Below are 18100 nucleotides of genomic sequence, written 5' to 3' on the forward strand. Positions count from 1 at the left end.
ACTAATTGTGAATACAGCTGAGACACAGGAGCCAGGTTTTGTGCTCCTCCTCCACTCTCCTGTTCATGGCCGGCACTCTGGGCCTTTCAGTGTTGCTAAGATGAATGCTGTGAGTCTAACTTACATGACAAGGGAGTTGTTCTCATAGAATTAACTTTCAAGGCTCACTCTCTTATTTGTACATACAGCAAAGAAAGAATCTAGAAACGTGCCAGCAATCACCATAGCAACAGCTAATTACATTATTCATTGTCTTTAACGCAGCGGTACATCTGTATATCTTTAAAGATTAGAAAATAAATTGTACAAGTGTATGCTTGGCCGCCTACAGGTAATAAAAGCATCCTTCCCATTCTTCAACCTCATACAAGGAGGATGTACTTCCTTTAATTATTCACTTTAACAGCCTCTAAATTAAGTTATCAACCAAATCAAGTTGCCCATAACAATCTTAAGTAAAGAAACAAAAAGAACTGGGCATAAAGAAAGCACATGACTTATGGAGTAAAAAGTCAAAAATGGAAGGAAAAGGGCTATAAAAAGTGAGAAAGAACAAATGATGTAAAAAGGAAATAGAAATAGGTCCTCAAAAAATATTCATCTAGCATCCTTTCTAAAAGAACCTTTGCATTTTTATAAAAAGAGCAGAGACAGAGAGAGAGGTCAGTCAGTAAAGTTAATTTCCTGCAAGTGAAAGGGTCTGAGTACAATTCCCATAATGCACATGTTTTCTTTTTTTAAATGTGCAGCTATAATCTCAGTACTAGGGAGGCGAAGTCAGGTAAATCTCTGGGGATTGCTGCCAGCCAGACTAACTCACTTGGCAAGTTAAAGAACAGTGAACAACCCTGTCTAAAGGTAGATGGTTCCTGAGGAATAAAACCTGAGGTTATCTGTGGCCTCCACCTCCACATGTGCGTGTTCATACACACACACACACACACACACACAAATTCATATAAAATATATCTCACAATTAGTACAGGGCACACTAGTTCTCCTTTACAAGTCATTGATTTTATAAATATTTTGCTATTTGATAAATATTTGATAAATAGCAAATGAAAATCAGCAGTCCTTAATGGTTGACGAATTTTAACTAATCCCAAAGGTGTATATGTATGTTTTTGATGGCATGTAATATGTGTCTGTGTACATGTCTACATTGTATGGAGACTAGAGGTCATCATCAGGTGTCTGTCTCAAACCACTGTACACCTTATTTCTTTTATCCCTCTTCATTTTTATTTCACTAAAAATTGGTAATTTTTTAGGCAAAGTTTATTCTCCATTATAGAAACTGCCTAGCCAAGGCAAGAGCAAGGGGACCAGTGCTATAATCAACTCACATCCAGAGACAGAACAATGCCTTGTTATCATTAATTTCATCCAAATTCTGGAGATGTAATGGTACTTCATAGGCAATCCCAAGGTCCACCTTATGTTTTTGAGGCAGAGTCTCTCTCGCTGAACCCAGAGATCACAATTGACTAGACAGACAGGCCAAGGAAGCCTCTGGCTCCTCCTGGGCTTGATTCTTTGCTAAGATTATAACACTGTGCCTGGCTTCTGGGTGGGTGATAGAGATTAGAATTCAGGTCCTCACACTTGGGTGGCAAGAGTTCACCCTGAGCCATCTCTCCAACCACGTTTTCGAACAAATGCTCTAGAATTTTAAATTCTAGTTTAGCTATCATAAGAAAATAATATGCTTATTATAATAATTCAGTATTATAGAAAATTTTTAAAGGATAGTACAACTTTCTATTTCCAGGTTATTTTCTAATGTTTGTATAAATGATCTTCATGACATCCTTAAAGAACTCAGGAATTCTTTATATAAAAACTATTTTATAGTAATATACATTCTTTTCTTAGTCTCACATTTTCAATATACATTTGGCAGTCCTCCCAGAGGCCACATGTTGAGACTACAATCTAAACACAGAATCAGACAGGAGACTTTGGCTATCTCCTCTCAGCTAGACACTAAAGAGACTTGACCAAGCATTAAAACAATGACACCTTTTCAGTAATTGTTTTACCTAAACAAATACAATTATTTTGCCATAAAATATTTGCTAGTATATATTTGCAATTCTATTTTGAAATGAATAAATCTTTTTAAATTTTTACAGTTTTAATTTCCAAAATGGTAAACATAATTAAATAAACGTATACATAGAAAACTTCCATGGTTTGAAATAATTTTAAATGGACTCTCAGAGTAGCAAGTTTGAGAGCTATTAGTCCATATTAGCATCTATTTTTAATTGAAAAAAATCAAATTATATCATACATAACGCTCATCATTTTACTCTTCTCTTGATAACACAGCTTTAAAATGATGGTAAGCATGCCAATAATGAGTTATTATTCCACACAATGGCCTGCACCAAATAATTTTAGATTAATTAGTCCATTTAACAATTGTGATATCAGCATGAGTATACCCTAGGCACTTCTGATACAGGCAATCTGAAGACTATACTTTCTGGAGTACTCACTAGATATGACATCAACCAAATATCCTTTCCTAGAACACAGTGAACAATACAGAATTGTTGGCTAATATCTGAGACTGAATGCTGGCATCTGGTGGGCCACTGAGGGGAAGAATGCTGCCGGTTGGATATAAAATGCTCCCTTCAAGTTGCATGTTGAAGCTTAGACGTCAACACAACATTCATAGGTGGAAATACTGGGAAAGTGAATGGACCAGGAGGGCTCTGGTGTAATCAGTGGATTCAGACATTCATGAATCAATTTATAATTGATAACTATTGGGAAATGGTGGAAGTTGTAGAAGGTAGAGGAGGTGGGTCATGCATCACATGCTTTGTAAGATTCTGTCTTGTCCCTGGCCTTCACCCATTCACCTCTTCTTCATGATTGTTGAACGCTCAGAAACATCCTTATACCAACCGCCTCAACCACAACCCAGAAACAATGGGACCAGTTTGCCGAGGACTGAAACCTTAGACACTCTGAGCCAGCATAACTTTCCCTCCCTTATGCTCTCACATGTGTATTCTGTCACAGTGACTAGAAACTAACATAGCATGGCTTTCTAAGTCGATTGTATAAAATGTTTCAGAAAGAGTGGACATCTGTGTCAGGACATGAAAAGGGAAGCAATACTTCAGAGACAGAAAAATAACAATGGAAGAAAATGGTTCAGAGACGTGAAGAAAACTACAGAGAGCAGGTGAAGCAGGTCAACTTTTAGAGAGGGTACAGATTTGGGGAAAGAAAAACCACTGATCTGAAGTCATGGACAAGGAGCAATGAAGGCCGTGATTCCACATCAGTCTCTACTAGGAACTCACAAAACCCTCCAACTTAAGTTATTCTTCTTGCCTTTGATACCCCCTTAAGGAATTCCATGGGGCGAAACAGCCCTCCAACCAAAGCTGGGCAAGTCTAGGGGTACTCTAGAGGTTTGTGTCCAAAAAGAGTTCAGGCTATAAGTGAAACATGTAAATTCTGTATGGAAACAGGTCTGCTCAGCCCTGGATTCTCTAGTCTCGTACTCGCTCATGAGGAATGATCCTGACTGCTACTATCACCACTGCAGCCTAGGTACATTTAGGAATGTCTTTAGACAACTGGAGACTGATGGGACTTAGGTCACTACAATATACAGGCCAGTCTTCATCATCTTACAATGCACAGGACGGCTCCCCAGCAAATGGTTATATGGCCCAGAGTGTTCAGAGCTGAGCTTTGGAAAATCTGCTCTAAACAGATGATGGCAAGAGCTGTTAGATTCTTTCAGAGAGGCAGATTATCCCATGCCTATGGTTTATTCATACCCAGCTTGACAAGCATGACTAAGGAATCAGACCACAGATATCTGCCTTGTGAATTCCACTTCAAATACACTCAAATAGGACCAGCGAGAGACAAGCATAATAGATATTAAAAGGAAAAAAAAAAAAAAAGAAAAAGAAAAAGCCATGTCATATACCAAGTATTAAAGATAAGAACCAACACAATGACTCTTCCTTAAATTAAGACAGAAAAATGCAACTCTGTTCTGAATATCAACACATTGCAGCCAAGTTCAAGAGCCAATGAGCCTCTTAGCTCTCTCACTCCCGAAACACTCCTTTCCTCTAAGGAGCTCTGTACTCTTGGTTGTAAGAGAGCTCTATGGAAAAGGAGCTTGTGTTCTTATGAACAAAAATCCTGGAGTACACAATAGCTAATGGGTTGTTTTAAGAATAGAGACTCTATTAATCTTGACAACCGAGAGTAAAATGTGCATTTACTTCATCAGTATTTCACTGATGAAGTTCGGTATTTTATTTGAACAGTTGTGTAATCTTGAATTGTAGAAATAAAAGATATTCTCTTCAGCCCCTTTCTCAGAATTCTCTTTTATGTTCTTTCAATGACAGTGCAGCAGGTTTGCCCTTCCTTGTGGTTTCTCCAGAAAAGCTTTTCCCAATGTTTCTGCTTTCAGTGTAGAAGATGTTCTAACTCTGGCATTCCAATTTTCACTTTGAAATCTGCTCAAGGAAAATTTAAACTGATGCATATGGAGAAGAGATCGCTGTATCTCAGTGAGAAAATAGATCCTCCTGCCTCAATGTTTTATCAGTAGGCTGCCTGGAGCCTACTATGCTGCCTTATCAGAGGACACTGCATAGCGAGATGGTTTCTGCTATTAAAAGAGTTAATCCTTGGAGAAGAATGACACACAACTGAGTGAGTGAGGCAAGTCAGGCCTGGCCAACAACCCTGTGCTACAAGGCCTGGCTGCATCCTCTGTGTGGGATGGAGGGCACTTAGGGAGTTTCTGAAGCCACACTTGGAACAGTGCCCTTGAAAACACACCTCTCCCAAGCCTAACACTGTTCCTCATAGGAATATGGTCACTACAGCAGGGCCTATATTGTCGGGCACTCCATAAACTCAGAGAAAAGGCAATGGGTGTTGATATTTTAAGAATGAAATGTCATTTTGTAATACAAAAGTCACACCCATCTGTGTGCATATAAATATGCATGTACTATGTAGGTAGATTGAGGTAAAGGACTGCCAGCTCCCCTAATCTAATCAATAAATAGTGAAGGCATAAAATGTTATGCTCTACCCAGTAAATATGAAGAGTATTATGGCAATTTTCAAAAATGAATACTTAGATTTTAACTTAAAAGTGAAATTGGAATTATCTCAAGATGTCCTTCAGGAAAACTGGCAAGAAAATCACATGTATAACTTAAGTAATGGAAAATATGAAGAAAACTATAAGCATTCATATTTCATGCCAAGTGTGTTATATTATGTAACTGAATTCTCTTCACCAAGCAGTTTCCCTAGTGTTAGGAAGCATTAGTCCCTATTCATGGAGGACTAAGGGACAAGCCCCAGCAGAAAGTGAGGGGCTGCCTTTAGTCCACACCACAGAAAAGGCAGAGACAAGTCCACAGCCAGGCTTCTTGACTGCTTGCCACCGTCTGTTTATCTGTGTCCCAGACTTTCTCTTTAAACCTATATTTGGGCTAGATCAGTAAGTAGAATTGTAAAGAGAAAATAATGTTAAACTAAAAGCTAATCACCCTAAATACAGGATGGATATGTTGATTTTAAGCATGTGAAATTTTATATGTGCACATGGAAAATAAGCAGCAAAGACCAAGGAAAAAATGAAATTAAAATAGCCAGAACTTGCTTTTCCTATGGAAATGCTTAAGCACAGAATGAGATCAATGAAATGTATTCCTATGTATTATGTCTGCTCCAGGACGAGGAGAAAGAGGAAAGGGAGGGAGAGGAAGTGGAGGGAAAGTGAGAGCGGGGAGGAGGAGGGAAGAAAGAAGATAAGGACAGAATGTGGCTAGACCAGGTTCAGATGGAGGAAGGAACAGTCATCCTTTGTTAAGGTCCCAACTCCACACAGCCAGAGTGACTGGCAGTGTTTCTTTGCTGTATCAGGGAATGGAATTTCTGCAAGCTGAAAAGCTTTAAGAACAATTCATGTCTCCAAACAAATCTCCCAGTCTTAAAATTAGCTCTTATGTGATAAAATAGTTTTTTTTTTCTTTTTTTTTTTTTAATTCTCCCTCCTGTTAAAAGAATTTCATCATGGATGAACACACATTTCCTTCATAATCCTCCTCCCCTCTCCCTGTCCTCCAGTCTGGGACTGTCCACCCATGCGCCCTCCTCCAGAGAGAGCCTGGAACTCGTGGGAACAGCAGCCGTCCAGAGGCCAGCCAAGAATGTGCAGCCCTATGCACGGCCCGCGAGCTCAAAACTGAGCAAGATGCCGCCACTGTCATCCAGTTCCTAGGTTTGTGCTCTTACAAAGGTTCTTAGTTATGTATTCTAATTAAGGAATACAGTAGAAGAATGAGGGGGGGATGGTTAAAGAAAAAGAACGAATGAAATGTTGACAAGGGATTTTTGAGATTTTTTTTAAAAAGAAAATTATAGATACAATTCACAATTGATGTCAGCTTTTTTTGGGGGGGGGCAATCAATTCAAGTGTTTATTGAGTGCCTGTTATGTGCTAAATATTGTTCAGGGTACTTGGGACACATCAGAGAATAAAACATGGAGCCCTGCCCTCGTGGAGCGCACAGTCTAGCGTGTGTCGCCGTTTCACCTGTGTACTGCTTCTGACCCTGGGCAAGTCACTGCGCCTTTCTGCCCAGTGGTGTAAAAGGAGGCTGGGCTCAGTAGATGCTGAGCCGGGTGTACTGCAGATGCGGACCAGGACACCACCCGAACCCACCACCCAGACAGCAGAGAGGGCTGGAGGCGCATCTTTAATAATCAAGTACAGTGAAGAGAAGGGAGAAGAAGGGAGCAGCTACAAGAGCTGCTGCTGCTGCTTGGTGGCGGCCTTGTTGGCCAGGTCCTTGGCCTTCTCTGTAGCTGCCAGTGCCGTCTCCTTTGCTTTTTCTTTGGCCTCTTTGGCTGTCTCAACGAGTGTTCTGGAAGGAGCCTCCCCTTGTAGCTTGGCCAAGATGTACTCAAAGCCCTTCATCGTCTTGGTCACATTGCTCTTGAACCGGGCAAGGCCAAATTCCTGGACAGCTCGAGAGACACCAAATAAGCTGGAGGAGACCCAGGCTTCCCGACGGATTTCGGTCCAGCCGCTGTTGTCAGAGTTCACACAGTAAACACAAACACATCGTTCCTCCACCACCATCAGCCGGGCGTGGTTGATGTTCCAGGTGAAGGTGGTCATGGTCTGGTTCTGTGGGTCCACAATAGAGTCCTCCAGGATGTACACCGAGTGAGCAACGTTGGCAGGAAAAAGTCGCTCTGCCCAACGTGGCATCCTGTTGGTCTTGGTCAGGAGTCTCCGAGACAGAAGCTTCTGGTCAGGGGTCACCTCCCGGTGTACTATGTCTTCCGTTAAGACATGTTTGCTATAGGGATTCGGGTACCGTTGCCAGAAGGCAGCGAACACTTGGTCCCAGGAACTTCGGAGCACGCTCTGGCCCAGGAAATACTTCACCATCGTCCCGACCCGGACGGGCTCAGCACCCGTGCAGCATCAGGGTGAAGAGCCCGGGGTGGGAGGCACGTGGCTCGGCGCACGCCCGCCAGGCTCGCAGCTCAGTCACCGCCACGCCGCGCCCAAGTCCCTACGGCCGCCATGATGTCAGCTTTTTTATGAAAAACAATTTTTACTAATAATGACAACAACCAAAAATAGAGACAAAGTCCCTTAAACCACTACATGTTGCTTTTCTTCTTCGTTCTTCCTTAAATTTTATTTTTTCTTATTACAGTTTTAGCACATGGACTGGAACCTCCATGCTCTGGTTGTGCTCTGCCAATAAACCAAATCGCAACACCTTTTGTCTTTTTATTTTTTTTTAATGTAAACAGGCTCTTTGAATGTAGGCCTGCTGACCAGAAGAGGGCATCAGATTGTGAGCCACCATATGGCTGGGAATTGAACTCAGGACCTCTGGAAGAGCAGCCAGTGCTCTTAACTGCAGCAAACTGTAACTAATAAAGTACCCTGGTTCTCAAGAATCTAGGGAAAGTTATTGAAATTGCACTAAATTTAAATATAACAGTTTGACCCATAATTCATTTCCTAGTAACGACACACTGAAAGAGTAAATCTCCGAGCCTCCTGCAGAAGATGGGCTTCAGCACAAGCAGAGCAGATGACCGCAGTGAAGTGGTGTGCTGCACACACAACTGGGAAGCAGGGTGTATGAGCTCACAAAGATCGTGGCGTCATTCCCGAGACCTGTGCAAGAGCCAGCCAGACAAAACCCCAACATGGAATGAGTAGACACAAAGTCTCATGAAATTGGGGGTGGATAGAGAAGGAACCATGGCAGAGGGAAAAGGGAATGAATTCAATCAAACACACACAATATGTGTATATGAAATCCTCAAATAATAAAAAATAATTAAATTACTAGACATTAAAATATCTTAAAACAAGATTTAAAAATATAAAAATAAACAAACTAAAATGGCTAATCTCATTATTGGTTTCCCCCAACAGTCTCAACTGTTGACTAAAAGATACCTACTGAGATTCTTAAAATTATGCCAGTCACCCTATAGTAAATGAGTGTATTATCTCATTTAAATCTTACAGGACTCATACAAGGTTATTGTGAAAACCTTGTTACCTTACAGATAAGAAAAACAGATAGCAGAAATGAATTAAAATGCCCCGGGTTGTTCGCCCTGTCAGTTGGGACCTGGTTTTGCCATCCATGAGACTCCTGTGTTATTCCTGGTTCTGTGTTCAAGGTCTGTTCTGTCGGGAGCATTGCTGCCATGCCTAAGCATCAATGTAAACTCACATCTCTCATCATTTTCACGGCTTCTCTGGTCCGCCCAAGTCTCCGGGCACACATTGCCAGCCTTCTCTTGATATAGACCAAGACATTGGTGTCTCGTCCTGAGAAAGGAGAGATAAAACATCAACATTTTTAAAAAAAAATCAGCAAAAAACAAGAGCTTTAAGTTAACCAGCAAGAAAAATGCAGAAGCCCATTTGCTTACCCTTAAATAGATCCCTCAAGGAAGACAGTTTGCTCTTTTGGCCTTTCCTACTGCCAAGAGCACAGAGAACTAAATTTGCTAATAACAGAATGAATACAGAGTAAAGCAAAAGTATTTAGATGCCCAAAGGCCAAAATCATGACTGTTTACCTAATCTGTGCTTTTGTGTTAGTTGAATATTTGATAATAAATAAAATCCCTGTCACACAGGCCTAAGAAAATGAGCACACCGACACTGCAAGATGTTCACAAGCAGGAGTGCCATGTTCCACAAGTGTGTGTGCTTTTGGTAAAGATGCAGAGGTGAATCTCGGGCTCCATCCTGATGAACTATTTTTTCCCGTTCCTGACATTAACTCTGGAGAAGCCTCATCTTGAACTCCTGGTTCATATTACTCTTTCTCTAGTGACATCATAACCATCTCCAGGTCCCCAAAGCAGTTGGTTTTAGATGGCAATATAACACATTCCAGATATGACAATAGAGCATGCACAAAATGAAAAACTACCCTAGTGTCAGAGAAAGCACTGACAAGCTACACAGTTATAACAACAGCCACTAAAACGGCCCTTAGACAGTATATTAGCGACTTCTTAGCTTAATCTTTTATTTAATTATGTATTTTGGATGTGTTTTCAGACCAGTGAGAACATGCATATGCTTAATCCTCAATAAAATTACCGTGTTTGAGAAAAATATGACACACCTGTTACGGATTAAGTACATGTAGATACTCAGCTATTAAAAGATGTTGAGACCAAAGTCTGAACATTTCAAGTTTTAAACAATGAGAACAAGATGTGTGCTGAAAAACTGCCAAGTACCTACAAATTATTTTAAAGATGTGATTATATTTTTGGATAGATTTAGGCAACAGGTTGAAAGGATTTAATCTAGAGAAGAAAAGAAAGAAAATGTTTTATGTTATATTATAGGTTGTGTAATTTATGTATTAATTCCCATTTAGTTCACAAAATAGACATTTACTGCACATCTTCAAAATGCACTGTTATATTTTTATAATGATCAGAGACCTTATTGCTATATCTACTCACTGCAGAATACACCAAGCGTGTGTGTCGATGACATGTGTGGACATGTCCCACATGTGCGGACTATCATGTAATGATACTGCTGGCACCTGAGACCTAGAGACTGCGTCAGTCAGGGTCTATACCAAATCCAAGTTTAATATTAAAATTTAATTATATAATATCAAGTATGAGGGACACATATACCCCTACTTTCCAAACTAAAGGAGAGAGAGATGAAGTGAGAGAAATTCTACCTAAAGGAAACAACTCACATTTTTGTCAGACCGGGAAAACACTTTTCTCCCAAAGGATTATGGATTTCTGTTTAAATAACCAACCAAGATGAGCCCAGGTGCTCCGGGACTCCAGTAATTACTCTGTCCTACTTCTATACTGTTCCCAGAAAGCATCATGGGTTCTCAGGTTGGGTACTGAAGTAAAGGGCCTCAGCCTTTAAGGAGTTACCTTTAAAAATGTATTATTTTCATAAAATATTAATAATTAGGAACTCATGGCTCTTCCTCAAAGACAACACTAATGATTTTTAAATAACTAAATGTTGATAGACTATAACCAATAAAAGTTATATTATAAATTTCCTTTTTCAACCATGTTTTTACCCATGAAATGTGAGACTTAGAAGAAAACATTTTATGATACTAACAACAAAAGTTGGACTTAAAGTTATGAGATGGAGTAGCAGCTGCCAAGCAGAAGAACTATGTATGAATTCTGGGGAGAAATGAGCATTAACAGTTATTGTGGTGGGAGCTGCATGAGAGGATCTGAAGGAAGGAAGGAAAGAGAAGGGGGGTGATGTAATAATAATCCCAAAACACTGCTTAAAAGGTGATTGATGTTTGTTTATGGCAATGGAATTCTGGGGGCACAAATAAGAATGTGAACACAATGACAACCAAGTTAACGGTGCCCTAAGTGCCTTGTCTAACAGAATCCAGTTCTGTTCTGGACTGAACCTTTGTTCCTGCCAACATTTTACCATTCTGATTCCCCAGTGCATCACCCTGGAGGAAACCTTACTGTGTTGAGCTTCATACTGGGAGCCATGGTGCTGTAGCTGCTGAGAACGTCGATAGCAACCATCTCCAGCCTTCAGGGCCTGCTTAAAGAGTTTTTCTGCTTCAGCAATAGTTGTGGCTTCTTCTTCGGCCAAGAGAATATAAGCAGTTGCACACCTGTCCATTCAGACATTACAAATTACAAACCCAAGGCCACTGAGTAGACTGGGGAGCTCATGCAGAAGGGTAAGGAGTTACACCAAACATGCAGCATGACCAACGGTTTCATGCACCTGTTTGTAGCTGTTGACACAGTAATGGTACAAAAGAAACACCTACAGTTTAGCTTAAGAGGTAGGATGCTAAGTGTTAGGAGCAAGGGGCTCATACATGACTTGGCCCCTTATTAATGTGTCACTGGGGCAAGGTATCACTCTGCCTCTCTGGTGTATAACATGGCGTCTGTTCGGTGTCTTTGTGAAGGGTCAACAGATGTAGTCTGGGAAGTAAGTGCTCGGTGTAGCGTCAGCACCAAGGATACGCTCACAGAATGTCACCTAATGATGCTGAGTATAAGAGCTACCAGTGAATGTCTCCTTCCGACACTTGGAGAATGACATATAAAGCTTCCTTTTGTTTACTACATATAGATTATTTGCAGTTTAAGAATTTCTTCAGAGTGCAAAACTCATTAACTCAAGTTACTGACTGAGAAAACAAAATGAAACAGTGCTTGGAAATCCCACGGCAGCACTGATTTTCTGCGTCAGAGATCATGAGAAGAACCTGCAAAAGTAGCTTCTAAAAAGCTCCAACTCTGACACAGCCACAGTCCCTAAGAAGAGTCCAGTCTCCTGCCTCCAACAACAAGCTAGCATTTGCCGCTGTATGTACAGTAAACACTATACCTGGCACTAAACGTCACCTCATCTAACCCTTCCAACAACCCTCTAGGTAGGAAGCCAGAAGGGATATGCAGTTAACTCAGCAATACAGGAGGCTTTTAGAGATGCAAACCTCCAAATCATACAGAGAACAGCCCACTGCCAGAGAATTGGAGAGTCTGAGTGGATGATGAGGCCAGAACAGGGGTGTTGATCCACACTCATCCCTTCTCTCTCCTTGTCGAGTTCTCTGTGGCCATTGCCCTATTTCTTCTCCATCAGACCACAAGAGAGGAAATAAATAGAAATTAAAACTAAATGTTACTGTGTGAAAACTGCAAAGCCAGCTGGGAGAAAGTATGAACTGACAGATAATACTAGGTTTGGGTCCATCTGATTCTTGGGGGTTGATGGGAGACTTACAAATTCTTTATCCCATCCCTTTAATTTCAGGTAAGAACCATCAGTGCAGTTTTAGCTAAATATGAAAAGGTAGGGAGAAAACAGCTAGAATAAAAGCTAGAAAAGCAATTACTATGGAGGGCAGAATCCATGACTTGGGAAGAACAACAGCAATGCTAAAAACTGTCTCATGATTTACTGAGAGAACTACTTGGGTAGGCATCAGAGGAAATACTGAAGGCCTCAGACGCCCACATATTAATATGAGTTTAAAGTAACAAACTGAATGTTGAGATAAAAGTAACTGTAGACACAACATCAAAGAAACTAGCTATAAGATGGCAGCTGGTGGGTTGGGAGTTCACAAATAGTTGGGGCTAGACTGCTGGCTTTTTGTGTTCTTCCTTCAAATAGTATTCTGAGGAGAGGCAGAGTAGCAGTACCAGCCAAGAAACGTGTCTTTGTGGAACCTCATGAGTTCTGGGTAAAAACGTGCTAAGAGCTGGTGAGTGGAAGGAAAGGAGAGAGCAATAGAGCTGCTAATGGTTGGGGGCACAGAACGGGACTCTCAGCTTGATGGAAGATGTCGATGATGCTTTTTGTCACAACACAATACACAGACAGAAGCAAGAAGTGTGGTGATGGAGTGACAACCATCCAGATATCTGCTACAAGTCTTGTTTGGTTAGAAGTAGGGTACCTGACAGGCTCTTGACTTACTTCGGTAACAATTTTATCTCCCAGATGGTAGAGGAAGCAATTAGGGGAACTTCAACTCTGGACCTAATTCTGACCAAGAAGAAAAACATAGTTGGTGAAATGAAAACTGATAGGAACATTCAGCGAGAGTTACTACGTCATTCCAGAGTTCAGGGTAATCAAAGAGGTGGAGGTAGACTTGGAAAACTCATAGGAAAGAGGCAGGACTCAATGGCACGAGATGTAGTATGGAAAATGACTCAAGAGGACATTCCAAATATTCAAACAGCTTCCAAATATTCAATTGTAATCATAATGACAGAAAAAAAAAAAAAAAAAAAAAAAACAACCTCTCAAGAAAGGCAGAGGGCAGCACTGAAGCAAACAGTGTGGCTTGACAGAGATCTAGCCCAGGTCAATTCTTAAAGGACATGCAAACAAAACAAAAGATCAAAAGACGGCATGTGATGGATTGCAAGAAGTGGAATGGATTCATAAGAATAACATCAGGAGAACTAAAGTTCCAAATTAGCAAGGATTGGCTAAATAAATAAATAAAACGAGCAAACATACAAAAACCACTAAAGGCAACCATTCTCCGTTTTAAAATTATGTCTATTGCTCTCCCTCCCAATTTCTCCAAAATCACCACAAAAACAAAGAAGCAAAAAAGACAACACGACAACATTAAAACAAAGAAGGTGTGTGGTTAATAGTGGCGGACAGTAAAGGAAAGGGGAAAATCCCTCACTCCCATCTCGCTCCTGGCTTCTCTATCAATGAGAATGACTGTCAGACTGAAAAGGAGAGAAGAAATTAACTCTAAAATGGAGAAAAAGATGTAAGACAGCACATCAGTAATACATTCTAAACAAACTACTCTTCTGGGAAGGGCAACTTCTAAGAAGCCAACTGGCCGTGCAGGCAGGACATGGAATTGCACTCTATGGGGTTGTGGGGTCACAAAGAATAGAGACTACAAGATGAGACAACAAATGTGGGAAGCCTTCACCAGGAGAGAAGGCGACTTCCCAAATGACAGACCAGTGATTCAGAAAGAAATTCCAATGAGTATTAAAGAAATTGCCTCTAAGCACATTAAAAAAATAAAAATAAAATAAACGAAGCAGAAACCACTAGAAGTCAGCTTAAATGGCCAAGAGTAAGTAACACAAGGTTGCTAGCTTCATTTTCCCTGATAGACTTACAATATCTATTAAAGCTCTCTAAACAGTGGACAGACTTAAGATCAAAATGGAGAAATGTGGGCTGAATCACAGTGTGGCAAGGTGCTGGTGACTCGCGGAATAATACCAAAGGAAGGTGATTAATGAAGACATGAGCCTGCAGGGTAGTTTCTACACGCCACGCCCCAGGGCTTTGTAGTCCCAATACTTTTCTCAGAAACACGAATAACACACAAAAGGCAGGTGTATTAAACTTGTAGATGGCAAGAAAGCAAAAGGTATGTCACATAACAGAGCCAGAAACCATGCGGGTCCAGCATTGCAGGGACAGGATTGGAAACTTAGTGACCACTGGAGAAGATTCTGTAACTTTCTTGAGAAAATCATAAAATAGTTTAACAATGACCACTTGGCAAGAACCCTGCTGAGGTGATTCAAACACCAGATGGGTGGTTGAGCTAACTGACCTTTAAGGTTTCTGCCAACCCTAACTTTTAATGACTCTAATATTAAACTTATTTTCTCAAATCTCCAGAAGAAATTTCCCAGTCTTCCTTGATAACCCACAGAATAGTTGCAGCAGTAAGGACAAGGCTTCCTCTTGCTTTCATCTTGACAGTCAAACATTTTAATTTTTTTTTTGTCCCGTTTATCTATTTTGTAGGCACTGTTTGTCTACTAGCAGAGGTTCCATCTAGGAACAGGGATGCACAGATGAGCCTTCTACATCTAAAGAGAAAGACCCCTGTCAGAATATTCTAGATATGCCAAGAACTCTACTTAGCTTATGTTCTCACAATACACCAAGTACATCCCTTGAAGGGTTTAATCTGGGGTCACAGTAAAGACACCTTGTTCTAAAGCAGCAAATCCCCTGCAAACCACCCTCCATGCCCTCGCCACGGCTATCCTTCATAGAAGCAAAATTTTAGAAAGTAATGCCCTTAGAAATAGCCCTGCAGTTCAAATGCACAGCTTAGCAGAAGTGTCCCATCCATGGTGACTGAAAATATTCAGCATGAGACATGACGTCATTTTAATAGCAAGGCTGTTCCCTACTTACTCATTTATCTCCAAGGCTTCATGAGCTGCAGAAATCCTGGCTTGGGGGTTCCTCTCTCTCCAAGCTTTTTGCATTACTAGTTAGAAAATAAAAGGAACAGTGCAAGTCAGCTGGTGCATATAAATGGGCTGATGGATATAAGACAATAAGTGGCTGGCAGCTTTATTTGTAAGAGAACATTTTATTACCAAAAAGTCAGCCCATATCTCCAAAGTCACACAAGTATTCTGAATTACTATTCTATTGTTCTTCAATTGCCAATAACAAACTTTTTGTGTGGGTATTAAATTACAGATATAAATATCATATACCAAAAACTCAAGAAAATGAAGAGTCCATGTCTTTTGACTTCAATAAACATTTGCTGTTAGGAAGCATATTTTACATATTTCAAAATTGTTATTTTATAGTCAGCTCATCCTGAATGTACCTGCTCCCATCTGAAAGTGACTCTCTCACACTATTTCTCATTCCACAATACGTAGTTTCTATGCAACATGTTCCAATGTATTCACTACAAACCCTGGATCTTCGAAGGTGGGAACTGTGTAGAGGATGTGAGCTAAGTTAAAGTGCTGTAGGATTTCACTTGGCAATGACTTTAAAAAAGCAATATTCTTATATGGTTTGATAACTCATATTTTATAAGTTAGTTTCTTAAAAGTATGTAGAAACTGTTTTGTTTAAAGCTGTTGTCCTGGCTGGTTTTCTGTCAACTTCACATATCTAGAATGATCTGGGAAAAGGGACTCTCAGTTGAGACTATGCATCTATAAAACAGGCTGTGATAGTCTGTGGGACATTTTCTTAGTACAGACAAGGGAGTGCCCAGTTCATGGTGGGTGGTGCCATTCCTGGGCTGGTGGTCTTGGCTCTATAAGAAAGTAGGCTGAACAAGCCAGTAAGCAGCACTCCTTCATGGCCTCTTCATCAGCCTCTGCCTCCAGGTTCTGGCCCAGTTTGAGTTCCTGCCTTGGTTTCCCTCAATGGGCTCTGATCCAGGATATGTAAATAAACTCTTCCCCAAGGTGCTTTTAGTCAGTGTTTCACTATAGTAACAGCAATCCTAACTAATTCAGGAGTTTTCAGCTATTTACTTTTGAGCATTTAATAACTCAAAACTTACCAGTAGGAAAGTAATGAACATGAAATACATGTTAAAGTCTTCTCTGAGGTAGAAAACACATATGCACCCCGACAGGCAAAGCCATGTGTCCTTCCAGTGCTTGTAAACCAATCTATTAAGTCAGGAAACTAGCCTGCTCATTTACAGTCAGTGATCCCAGATTCCAGTTAGAATGTGATCAAGGGACTCCTCATTCCACCTCACCACGAGTTAAACTCCTGTCATGTAAGAGATAGGCCTTCAAGATACACAAAGCTAACTTTGGTGTTTTAAAATCCTGTTCTGGATAATAATAAGCCTCATTCCTATATTGATAGTCATTGTGAATAAATTCCATATAAGTATAAGGGTTATATTCTTCAATTTAATATTTTATTTATTGGAGAGAGAGGTATGTGTGTGCCTAAACAATAACCTCAGGTGTCAATCCTTCATCGCCCTTTCTTCTTCTTTTCCCTCTTTTTTTTTTTTTTTTTTTTTTTTGAGACAGGTTCTCTAATTTGGCCTGGATTTCATCACATGGTTTTTTCAGCTGACTGCCCAGTTAGCCCCAGAAATCCACATGTTCCCACCTCCCCAGAGCATGTGCTACCACATCCGGATTTTGTTTCCTTCAGGTCCTCATGCTTACAAGGCGAGAGCTTTGCCCACTGAGTTTATCTTCCGACCCCTCATTATTCCTTTTACACAGCCCAGGCTGATCTGGACCTTACCATGCAGTCCAAATTCGTCTCAGCCTCGGCCTGCTGAGTGTTTAAGTTTATAGATGTGTGCCACCAAACCTAGCTGTAGAGCGGGTATTTCAGAACCAGAGCCGTGATTTGGAACAAGCTAAGAAGCTTCCCCACCCTGATGTATCCCTAGGCCTTTCCATACTTGCATCTGCGGGACGGAGATGGTCAGAATCACACGTAAAGAATGTCTGGTGATCCTGCGCAGAGAGATTCATGTCATAGTACGTCAGAGGTTCTCGTCCTGTGACCCACGTGTACCTGTCAAGGGCAAATACGATTGTCAAACAGTTTTGAGAAAGGAAAGACCTACAAAAGAGGAAGCTGCAGAGCAACCAAAACGCAAACCACTGCTGAGTATTGAAATAACTTTGCTCGTGAACACCAAAACTTATTTGTAAAAGTCATCCTGCTTGGGGATCAGTGGTTAGGAGCACTGGCTGCTCCTCCATGGTGTTCCTGTTGGATTCCCAGCAGCCATGTGACAGCTAACAACTATCTGCACCTCCAGTTCCAAGGGATCCAATGCCCTCTTCTGGCCTCCCTTGGCATTGCATGCACACGGCACACAGGTATATGCAGGCAAATCACTCATACACATAAAATAAAAATAAATCTTAAAAAAATCTTCCTTCACCAAGAGGGAAATCAGAGAAGCATCACCTTTCACGATAGCCACAAACAGCATAAAATATCTTGGGGTAACTCTGACCAAGGAAGTGAAAGATCTATTTGACAAGAACTTTAAGTCATTGAAGAAAGAAATTGAAGAGGACACCAGAAAATGGAAGGATCTCCCTTGTTCTTGGATTGGGAGGATCAACATAGTAAAAATGGCAATTCTACCAAAAGCAATCTATAGATCTATAGATTGAATCCCCATCAAAATCCCATCAAAATTCTTCACAGAGCTGGAGAAGACAATAATCAACTTTATATGGAAAAACAAAAAA

General features: G+C 40.7%; 2 protein-coding genes across 5 annotated transcripts in view; both read right to left on the bottom strand.

Annotated features, from left to right (window-relative positions):
• St7 (suppression of tumorigenicity 7) overlaps window positions 1–18100 on the bottom strand; it is a 240246-nt gene that overhangs the window by 73834 nt on the left and 148312 nt on the right. For 3 of the 4 annotated variants that reach the window (XM_050145884.1, XM_050145886.1, XM_050145887.1), the window contains exons 5-9: window positions 17293–17408; window positions 15291–15366; window positions 13062–13130; window positions 11078–11232; window positions 8800–8897 (exon numbers count right to left, since the gene is read on the bottom strand). In XM_050145884.1, the coding sequence (XP_050001841.1) occupies window positions 8800–8897; window positions 11078–11232; window positions 13062–13130; window positions 15291–15366; window positions 17293–17408 (514 nt within the window). The remainder of the gene's footprint in view (window positions 1–8799; window positions 8898–11077; window positions 11233–13061; window positions 13131–15290; window positions 15367–17292; window positions 17409–18100) is intronic. The other variant, XM_050145885.1, reaches the window with a different exon arrangement.
• Window positions 6768–7616, bottom strand: LOC126503912 (PRELI domain-containing protein 1, mitochondrial-like). The gene has a single exon (XM_050145888.1). The coding sequence runs from the start codon at window positions 7479–7481 to the stop codon at window positions 6825–6827; it is 657 nt and encodes a 218-aa protein (XP_050001845.1). The 5' UTR covers window positions 7482–7616; the 3' UTR covers window positions 6768–6824.

The sequence above is a fragment of the Alexandromys fortis genome, unplaced genomic scaffold, assembly GCF_014885135.2.
Source record: "Alexandromys fortis isolate MF-2015 unplaced genomic scaffold, M_Fortis_MF-2015_v1.1 scaffold_34, whole genome shotgun sequence".
Lineage (NCBI taxonomy): Eukaryota > Metazoa > Chordata > Mammalia > Rodentia > Cricetidae > Alexandromys > Alexandromys fortis.

Bases quoted from the DNA above. Each gene is read 5' to 3' on its own strand.
- LOC126503912 (XM_050145888.1), bottom strand. From the start codon at position 7,481: ATGGTGAAGTATTTCCTGGGCCAGAGCGTGCTCCGAAGTTCCTGGGAC.